Consider the following 11,100-nt stretch of genomic DNA (forward strand, 5'->3'; position numbering starts at 1 on the left):
TAACGGTTTTACCCATAAAACATAAATTTTCAAATTATGAAAACTGCAATCTGCTCTTTTGTCAGCAGTCTTATATTACCTATAGTTTCCAGACATTGACAGAAAAATTGGCTCAATCCAAGACAAAGAAAATAAAAAAGATGTCATAACAATCAATCTGTGAGAGTTCAGCTTCAAAGATATTTCATAATGCCGACCAAGACACTAAGGCTATGACAAAACCTCCATTGTTTTGCTTCGAAAAACATCCAAGCTAAGTTTTATTAAGGAATTCTTCAAGACCTCTTACAGCAATGGAACTGTTGACATAAATGTGAGTGTCCACTTCACAAGTGGACCTGGGCAGAATCACACATTTTGAATTCCAAGAATAGAGTCACCCCTAACTGTCAAAGTCGTGACTTAATAAAGCTAACTGTGAATGTTTCTAGCCACCTGATAATAAAAGTTAAACTTAGTGACCTTCCATCCCTTTTCTTTGAAGAGCTCAGCGCAAGAATGACATAACCCCTTCCACTTTTATAGAAAGTTACATCTCTTCTATACCCTGGATTTTGTGAATTCCTGGTCAACTTAAATATCGTGTCTCAGCTGGGTCATTATCACATCCGAAAAAAGAAGTCTTTAACAGAATATTGTTTTTCTTAACATCAAGTCAACAGTTTATATAAGGGTTATTGGATACAAATTCTGTTACTATTTTGCAAGATGTTTCATAAGCAGACAATTTCTGAACAAAATATTTTGAAGAAATAAAAGGGATTATCAGGGGACTCAATAAGCGGACGTAGACGTATAATACGTCTTGAAAATTCCCTATAATAGCCTTGTACACCTCTTTTAATGGGACCGGACGTTTTTATTATCTCCTGTTTAAACGGGTCAGAGTCGGATTTTCCTGTGTGTGTGTGTAAGCTTATTTATACCCATTCGGCGATCGATTTTCGTAAGCGACAGCCGATGGTTATGTCACAATTCATGACAAAAAGAGTTTTGATATAATACATATTACACAATAGGAAGACATACGTTTTACACTCTTGTAATGGTTGAATATAAATATTTTGAATTGTGCATCAAACGCGCTACTTTACCTACAAATTCTATGAAAATTCCGAATGGCTGAAACGTTGTTTAATAATTTGTGTTGAAGTTGGACTTCTTTAATTATCACCATATGAAAATTCCTAAGAATTCCTGAAAATCAGACATGGAATTTTAAAAAATTCCTGAATTTGGGTCTTATTGAAACCCCTGGATTTATCATTGTTTCTATGGACCCTCAAATGTCAAAATAATAAATTTGGTTATAAATACTCTCTTATCTGATTCTTTTAAATTTTCTTGCCGCGAAACATTCAACAGGGACAATAACAAAACGATTATCCCAATCCTGATTTTTTTTGTCTGGGTAAGAAGGTTTCAGGCAATAACAAGGTTTAAAGGGCTTATTTTCAATCCTCTGGAAATTGTTTTCAAAGAAATATATTTCCATTTAAAAGTACTTTTTACTAATTGCAAATGTTCACAAAAAAAATAAAATGGGCCCATTTGAGTCCGAGTTTGAGACATATGCCCGGATAAGCAAATTCATAATAAAGGTCCTATTAATAATGCACTATTTCAGTTTACAATGTCATTTTAACATCGGGCTACAGTACTTTTTATGACAAGATTTCGTCAGAGCGGCATACTGCCATATTGCATCGGACTGGAATACAGACTATCAAATTCTGCTGTTTGTTAAACATGTGGACTTATGATGGTATTACTATATTTTAATACTTAAAGATGCACTCTTACTCCCAAATAAGATTTACCACAATTAATACAATTGTTTAAAGTTACCGAAAAGGATTAATAAATGTCAAAAACAATGATTCTGATGAAGGATACCAAGTTTAATTTGAAAGGAAGGTGCAGAAAACACAGTATTTCTACCTTATGAGATAATAGGAGATCACAGTAAATATTTTAGCATTCACCAATCATTTAATATTTTTGAGTTTTCAGCTATTATATACAAGGTTACAATCTTGTTATCAGTAATTAATTTATTCCATAAATGCATTATTTAGTAAGAAGTTAAAGGTTTATCACTCAAAATTTATTTTGTTATACATGTGTATGTATTGATCTTGAATGAGAGTGTCACTTTAATCATCCCTGATTCAAACATTCAGACCAATAAAGTTTCATCAAGATAGTGCCAAAGATGTGGCATCTAGGGTGTAAACAAGTTTCTCCTATGAGTTCACCAAGTTGACCCAGATAACTGAAACTTGTCTTAGATTTCATTAAGACCAAATTCCATCACGATAATTAGACCAAAAGAGAATAGAAATAACTATTGTCAGTGCTCTCCATAAGAACCGGCTGCGAGCAAAAATGGGCAAATCAAATGTCACTTGGGCCGGCTCAAATTTGCAAAAATAGATAATTGCAAAAATAGATAATTTTAAGTAGAATAAGTAGTAGCTGGTTGGTTACTTATATAATTGAGATGATTTAACCAAATTTTTTTGGAGAACCCTGTATATTTTTCAAGATGCATTAACCAACCTCTTCAGTTTTTATTAACAAACTGTTACCTACGTAACATAAGAAAAAAAAAACCAAGGAGTAGACAGGTGGTAAGATTTATCACCGAACACGAAAAAAAACAAATATTTTCTTTTCAAAAGTACACATGGGCGGCACCACACGTTTTAAATTTATCACCTTAAGAACACAAACAAGTCTCATGTTCTTACTAAGATCTCTTCTGTTCAAATTTCAAATCATGAATGACTCTCGTATAATATCCATGTGACAGGAAAGTTTGTATTTTTTTATTGAAAGTTAATAGTTTTCAAAAAAATAACGCTTTATTCCGTACATATCTGATAAATATGGCCTAGCAAATTTTGGGTAAAACATCCAGAGTTTTTTATCCCCCACTACCCTGCGACTGTAAGACACTTGATTCTCAAAAATTATAAAAAATATATATAACTGTAACCCAGCATATTAAAAAATTAGGGGTTCTAATGCACCAGTCAATTTTAACCCCCCCCCCCCAGGTTCAGGGAATAGCGGGGACTTTGACTTTTGGTCTAGCCAATCCCGGGTAAAATCCCCACCCTGTGGGCACAAACTGCTGGTAAAATCCCCACCAAATGCCCCCTCATCCCGGAGACATCCTAGGTAAGGCCCATTCACCGCTTTTTTTAGGGTGAAAACAAAACCATCACATTAACTCGGCCCTGTGAGGCCACCTGGAAGTTAAAAAAAGGCTCATTTCCCCAGCTATCCCCGGTATACCCGAACGTACGGGAGCCGTGGTAACAATTGATTGGTGCATAACAGCTGTCAATCCTGAAAAATAGCTGCGGGTCTGTTTGATTCATGCCAAAAGCAAGGTTAAGGGGCTTAGAGTTCTCCTGAATTTCCAGAGTCATTTATATTAATTTCAAGGCACTTCCTACTGTTTTTGATGCCAAAGTTGAAGAATAAAACCCATCTTTACAAATGTACAATAGTCTGAAATAAACAGCTCTGAACCCCGATTTCGAGATTTATTCTGAACTTTAGAATCCCTGACAATAATAAAAGAACCAATGTTTGTGCTCACATTATGGTCGTGTTTGTTTCTAATTTTATGTAAATATTTCATTTCTTAAATAAATGAGCTTGAAGTCTTTATGCGAATTGAAGCATTTACGATTTACAAATTTCCCAAATGAAAAGACAGCAGTCAATCTTTTGGTTGATTTCATGTGCAAGCAATTTGATTGGTCAACAGTAATAATTGCATACATATTGACCAATCAATAGGGTTATCCAATAATGGCTGTTGACCAATTTAATGTGGCGGATCCTTGGTCTAGTGGTAACACACTTGACTATCAATCCAGGGGTGGCAGGTGCGATTCCCCGTCGCATCACTAAAAACATACTAATCGTCTTCCGGGAGGGACGTTAAATGGGGGTCCCGTGTGACAGTGCTATACACTGGTGCATGTTAAAGACCCTGAGGGGAGCTCTAACCAGGGTTACATTCAGTATATGCACTATGCTTCAAAAACCTAAAATGACAAACGATCTTAACGGAGCACTCGCTGAATGGGCAAGGCCCGCGTGTGAGTATAAATAAGCTTACACATCACCACCAATTAAATAGCTTGCTTGTGCAAACTAAGCACTAAAAGAACTATTCTCCAGTTTTATACAGTTGGGAAATGGACAAAGGGAGGTAAGCAAAGAAGGCTTAAAATTCATAACTCGCCAAGAAATATTGAGTTACACATCTTGTCAGTAATCTCTATCTTCAGAATTTCGGTTTAAGTTCTGAAAACTGCAAATCTTAATTTATTGTAAATGTGTTAAATTTGAAAAAGATTTGAGTTTCAAAACAAAAAATCAGAATAGGACTGATGACCTCCTTATAATACATAATATTTTGCAAAAATGAACATGCCAGTTTTAATCCTGTGGGACTCATTTCCTCCAACAACGTCACCTTTAGTTACCACTTAAAAGTTTCACTAACTAGTTCAGATTTTGTAAAAAAGAATGTAAAACCTCAGATTTTTGTCAGTTGATTTTGTGAGTCTGAACTCAGATATGTTATCAAATAATTTTACCTATGATTATCATTACATATGATGTGTAATAATTTTGTAGAGATCAAGAATAACATGAAATATTTATAGACAGCGTTTTTGGTGTTTTGGGCAAATTGTGGGACCACCAGTCTTTTTATAACAAAAAAAAACACAAAACTATCTGGAATTTGAGGATGAATTCTCAAAAAGGGGGTGTTTGCGATGGTACGAATCTAGTCACTATTTATGGAGGAGAAAATGTGGTCCTAGGTTCAAATCTCGGGTTCGGGGGCACATTTACAGAAGAAAATCAAATCCGAAATTGAAACACACTGGGGCTGGAAGATTTTAGTTGGTAGGGTCAGGTTACCCTTAACAAACTTGTATTTGTTACATCTCACAACAAAGATGATAGCAGTACAGGAAAAGGAGTAAATCTGTAGGCATCTAAATAAGACGGTATGATAAATAAGCCTGAATCCTTATACTAGTGCTTGCTATGAAAGCTTTCCACGAGCCCTGCTATATAAACTCAAGAACTTTAGCAAGCCCAGCAAGCATTTTACCAGTGCAGGGCTTGCCAGCTTGTGCTAATTTTGACAACTGTAATGAAGGCTAGTTTAATATAACAAAGGTTAAGGAAAGACCTTGCTTTCTCGGTGGTAGTAGGAAAGTACAGGAAACCTCCCGTTCTGTCGGAACTGCGCAACCTTCACCAACATTTCATCCGTGACGGCTTTTGGAACAAACACCGACTGAGGATAACTTTGACAAAGCTGAAGGAAAATAAAATAACATCATAATAATACAAATAACTTAGTGGATATCACATAACATTTGAAGGACAGTAAAGTAACATAACTTTAATCATAATAACTAGAGCTATTGCAGAATATGATTTATACCCCGTATGCCCCATTGTCGGAATGCCAAATATTTTTAAAATCTAACCTTGTATGACTGAGATACGGACCAGACACAAACAGTCATCAGTAAGGCTTATAAAAACATGCTTAAATCAGGCATTTGCTGTGACCTTTACCTTAAAGTTAGGGACAAGGGTCTCATGTGCGACAAACATCTTCATGTTATCGTTACTTCTGCCAAATAATTTTAAAATCTGATCATAATTGAGAGAGGTATGGACCGGACAAAAACGAGACAGACAGACAGATGTGACGATGAGTGTGATTTGTATACAGTTGAAACAATTTGGCTGGATATCCCAGGGACCGGCCAAAATGCTTCAAGCCTCGTGAATATAGAGCCAAGAGTGAATGCTTATAAAGAGTACAACAAAATTGATCCTTGACTTCCAGTTCTGGCCAACGACCAAATCAGGCCAAGAGATATCGAGCCAACAGGTTTTGGCTGTATATAATTATAATAACAGGAGAATCATACATTAACATTCATTATGGTGAAAATGTTAACTTATTTTTATGATGAAAAGCGTATCATATTCTTTGGTGATAATGTTATGGTAAGTTGTTTGGTGCTTATTTTTCAATTACCCTGTATTCCTTGTTAGCGGTCGATATCCTCCAATCTTCCTTCAGGAGGGATTTGTATCGATTTTTCTCTGACTCCTGATGAAACGCATGCCAGCCGTCTTCCAGAATGTCGAATGTCGGTCGGTAGAAGAACGGGTATGCCAGGGTAATATCGTCTAGAGAAAGTAAGACAGTAACAACTTCTTATCAATACCATGCTGAATACTTCATGCACTGAGAATGTTAGCATGTCTGCGGTTCTGTGTGTTCTGTCTATGTTTGATAATTTAGCTGTTTGTCTATTATATTTGTTGGTCTATCTGTTTCTTTTGACTGTGTTTCTTAATGTGTGACTGTCTAGCTGTCAGCCTGTGTGTCCATCCATACCAGATAGTGTAGCTGTTTGTCTATTAGTCTATATGTCTATGTCCGACTGTCTGTCTCTAGATGGGATTGTCTAGCTGTCAGTCTGTGCGTCCGACCATATCAGGTGGTGCAGCCATTTGTCTATCTGTCTATGTCCAACTGTCTGTCTCTATATGGGATTGTCTAAATGTCAGTCTGTGTTTCCATCTATCTGTCTATGTCTGACTGTCTATGTCTATATGGGATTGTCTAGCTGTCAGTCTGTGTGTCCGTCCATATCAGGTGGTGTACTGTAGCTGTTTGTCTATCTGTCTATGTCCAACTGTCTGTCTCTATATGGGATTGTCTAGGTGTCAGTCTGTGTGTCCGTCCATATCAGGTGGTGTACTGTAGCTGTTTGTCTATCTGTCTATGTCCAACTGTCTGTCTCTATATGGGATTGTCTAGCTGTCAGTCTGTGTGTCCGTCCATATCAGATCTGAGATGGGATAGCTGTATATCTATCTGTCTGTTGGTCTATCGGTAGATGTGTAGATGTCCCTGGTCTATTTATCTGTGATTGTCTATGGGAGTGGACTAGCTGTGTATGCACAGTAGAGCTGCAAGACTCACTTAAAGCTCATTCGATTCAATTCCGATATCAAACATGTTGATTCGATTATTTACGATTCTATTAATGTTTGACTTATTGCTGCTATTTAATATTAAGTTGTATATTTAAACGTTGTTTAATCATTGAAATTATGAAAAAATCAAGGACAGTGTTTCATCAAGAACAAATTTTAATTAACAAAACTTTCTGTTGACAAAGTTAAATAACAACAAAAGAACATCAAACACTTATAACAGAAACTATCTGTTGATATAATTTAAATGAATAACAAAACATGACATGGTTTTGTCATTCATTCATTCATTTTTTATTAACTGAGTTTTTGTTATAAATGTATGGTGTTTTTCTGTACATGTCGAATTTGACGATTTGACAGACTTAAATTTTAAGTATCATCGATGGAGTGTTTCCTTTACAAATGCTGCATGAGATTAGTCGAGCTGTTGGACTTTAGATAACTTTAAACGTCATCGAAATAAATTTTACATGTTGCTTTCAATCCCTCACGGAGCCCGAAATGTGCCCACTCTATTGATTTTAGCTTTTAGAGGCATCTTTTAAATGAGGGAGATGCCATGTTACCAAGCTAGTAAGAATGAAACTCGTATTATTGATTGGATGCCAGATTAACTATTAACCAATCGCACGCTGCGTAACAAAAGTTGACATGTTTAGAATGCGGATACAACTGTTATGGGTCATTATGTGGCATGCATGCTTAATATGCGGATTGAATCAAATTTTAGGGTTTCTGTATCGAATCAAATCGGCAAGTTTCAAACCAGTTTTTCGATGCATCGGAGCAAATCGTTGCACCTCTAATGCACAGTGTCTATTTCTCATGTATACAGTTAATAGGAACAATTTTACGAACATCTCTGCTGTCTTTGATACTTGCAATGCCTTTATCATTTTTAGAGTATTATTTGGCATGTTTAATTGCCAGCAGCTACTCTAATATTGCCAAGAAATCAAATTAATCCATGAATATAATCCAACATCAGAACATCACTAATGAATACAGAATCATATTCACTCACCTATATGTGAGAGCTGCTCTATCGACTGGGCCACATTCAAACACTCTTCTGCAGTGGGAATATCGAGGGCAAGTCTCGTAAAGTCCTTACATCGGATCATCACCACCCCACCAGACCCTGAGAGACGCTTCTCTACGCTGTCAACACTTGAGTGCAGAAGCTGAATGATTTGATGGAAAAGAAATTATCAAAATATAACATTTTTTTAAAACTCAATAACCAATGAATGCTTACTGCTTCTTATTTAAAATACATTACATGTTTAACCATGTCTGATTACATTATTCTTTCAGTTTAGTGCCATGTAAGTAACAATGGTGGTGACTGTGTAATTGTATAGTTTGTGAATTATATTATAAGCATCAAACAATTTTAACATGAAAAAGCAATGTACTGTAAGTATTATGATGTAGGGAAATTACTTCAAAGCTACAAGGAATGAGGACAGTTAAATTAAATTGTATTCCGTCAATCAATGATTCAAATATCTATTTGAGTCGATTTTGATGGCCTACCAACCCTTTTTATTTATTTCCAGAAACACTCTCGGACTCAGTATCGGTTTATTTTAGACCTTTAGGGATGTGATTGACCTGACCAAATGAGATGGAGGGCTGAAACCATTTCAGCAAGGGATTGGGGGCTGCTTTAGACCCCCTATGGAGGTCAAAACATCCTGGCGCATGAGCAAAATTGGCTATTTAGAATCACTTTGAGCGCTTTCCTGGTTTCAAATTTGAGGCAAACTGGAGTTTCAACAATAACAATAAATAAAGTAACAACAAAAAGCAACTTGTTGACTTTCTTTAAATAGTTAAAAATATAAAAAAAAAAATTTATTATTTTGCTCCCTATAGCCAGTGGATCCATGGACAAATCACATTCCTGGCCTTATGGCTGTACTTTTATTTGCTTACCCAGAGTTCCTCCCTATTCGTCTGTCGGGATGAAAGTATGAGATGGTGACCCGTGATGCACAGTGTCCCTTCCACTGGCTTGCAGAACGGCTTCCGCAGGTTCACGCGATCTACCATCGGCGTTTTTATGAACTCTGCAAACTCCATGACTAAGCTGGGGGCTTATTATTTGCATTCAATCTGTAAAATAATGATGATAAAAATGTTTTTAGTCCAATGTTAAACCACATTTGTTTTTGTTTTCTCTTCTGGCATTCCAGGTGAAAGTGAAAAGGTTCTCTCTGCTTCTTTATTTAATGTCACCTAGAACCTTTTAAAATTTACCCTATTTCACCATTTTCTTTTACCCTATTTAATAATAATAGTTCATTCAAAAATGGCAACACATTTAATTTGGTCAATGTATTCATGCAATTTTTCATTTCAGGTATTTACTGTTTAGAAAACATGAGTAACTTTAAAAAAAAATTAAGAACTTTTTTACGGGCACTAAATGCCAGCTCCACCACTTATCTGTGGTGCAAAGAAAATGAGTGGTCAACACTACTGTGTTGCAGAGGTGCTTTTATTTTTCTCTACACGGAGAATGTGGTACTGTGTAAGAACACTTTTACTGCAGTTTGGCTACGATTTCGTTTCAATATAGTGCTAACAGTGCGATGACAGGAGATTTTCTCCCGAATCAGACTTATGCCTATTTTGAAATGTAAAGTACTTATGCAGGAACACAAAAAAACTTATAGCACTTCTTAAAAATGAAATATGAACATAGCGGTGGCGCTGTTGATCTAGTGATGGCGCTGCAAGTAGTGATGGCACTGTATGAGCTCTAGATTTAACACTTTCCTCTCCTCATTCCTCTACCAACACTTCCTTAACTAACGTGAAAACTATTCCGAAAAACAGTAGGCTTGGTGCCGTAAATTTTACCATAAAACTACCTGTTTCATAACCGTAAACATATAAAGTACATTGATATAATGAAACATTAATGTCGGTTTAGACAACAATTGAAATTGTTGCAGTTTTTGTACTCTGTGTATCTAGTCTAAAATATTAGACGTGTTATACGGGATTCTTCAAATCTTTCAAATTCCGTCTAAAAGGGAATGTGCAAAAAACGGGGGTGTTTTAAAAATATTGAAATTGTTTTAAGTGAAGTATTTTATGGTTGAAATTGATCATAAAGAGTTATATTCATATTTTACCATGTAAGTGAAATGCTATTTTGCACTAAACAAGCATTTAATGCATTAAAACAAGTTGTTTACCTTTCCAATAAAACGAAAGTTGACTGACACAGAAAACAATTATGCGAAGGGGAGCAACTCGATACAATCGTAATAACTCGGCCTCCTCCGACAAAGCTTCGAGATAGACCTTGTTTTACAACCGTAACAACTCGGCCATGGCCGAAATGTTCCGAGCGATTAAAAACTGTGCCCTGAAGCCTTGCAGGTGCCCTTCATGTATATATCGTTATGTTTTGACAGAATGAAATGAAGAAAAGCCGTCAAACTCATTATTATAAATTGGATATTTATTTTTTGTGTACGGAACTAATATAAAATAACATTATCTGGTAATATTTCTTGTTTTTATGATATTTTATAGACGCTATATGCTTTAACCCGGAATCCTGATCGGAACAACTACCCACTTTTGATACTAAACAATTTGTACGTGAAGGATTTGCCATATCAAAAATCTAAAAAAAATCTGTCAACGTACAATTATTTGGACTATCTGTGTATCAAAACATGTGTAACTTTGAAATTTCAAGGGCTTTTTCGAAACGGTTTTCAATTTGAGTTTAGTAATGTTATAAGATTAAATAAGATACATTTTTTTCTTTTTTTAAATGCATTAAAATAATGTAGCTTTGCTACATTCGGGCTAAAAAGGGTCCAAAAATATTATAATGAATATCAATAAAATCTAAAGAAATGAACCCTTATTTTCTTCAAATTTGAAAGAGACTGCACACAAGAAACTGAACTCAAGTAACTGATTAATAATTACCAATTTTACCCGGAAGTATTTGTCTGCCTCTTCCTTACTTGATTAAAAATTATTGTAGTTTCA

At 35.6% G+C, this 11,100-nt stretch overlaps 1 protein-coding gene across 3 annotated transcripts in view; it reads right to left on the reverse strand.

The window, feature by feature from the left end:
- Positions 1-11,100, reverse strand: part of LOC128206422 (myotubularin-related protein 9-like) — a 37,144-nt gene extending 26,044 nt beyond the window's left edge. Inside the window, exons 1-5 of one of the 3 annotated variants that reach the window (XM_052908842.1) lie at positions 11,038-11,100; positions 9,016-9,195; positions 8,099-8,258; positions 6,101-6,255; positions 5,234-5,362 (exon numbers count right to left, since the gene is read on the reverse strand). In XM_052908842.1, coding sequence (XP_052764802.1) covers positions 5,234-5,362; positions 6,101-6,255; positions 8,099-8,258; positions 9,016-9,162 — 591 coding nt within the window. In that variant the 5' untranslated portion in view covers positions 9,163-9,195; positions 11,038-11,100. Of the gene's footprint in view, positions 1-5,233; positions 5,363-6,100; positions 6,256-8,098; positions 8,259-9,015; positions 9,196-10,286; positions 10,491-10,967; positions 10,986-11,037 lie in introns of those variants that run through there. The other 2 variants (XM_052908843.1, XM_052908841.1) reach the window with 2 other exon arrangements.

The sequence above is a fragment of the Mya arenaria genome, chromosome 10 (assembly GCF_026914265.1).
Source record: "Mya arenaria isolate MELC-2E11 chromosome 10, ASM2691426v1".
NCBI lineage: Eukaryota > Metazoa > Mollusca > Bivalvia > Myida > Myidae > Mya > Mya arenaria.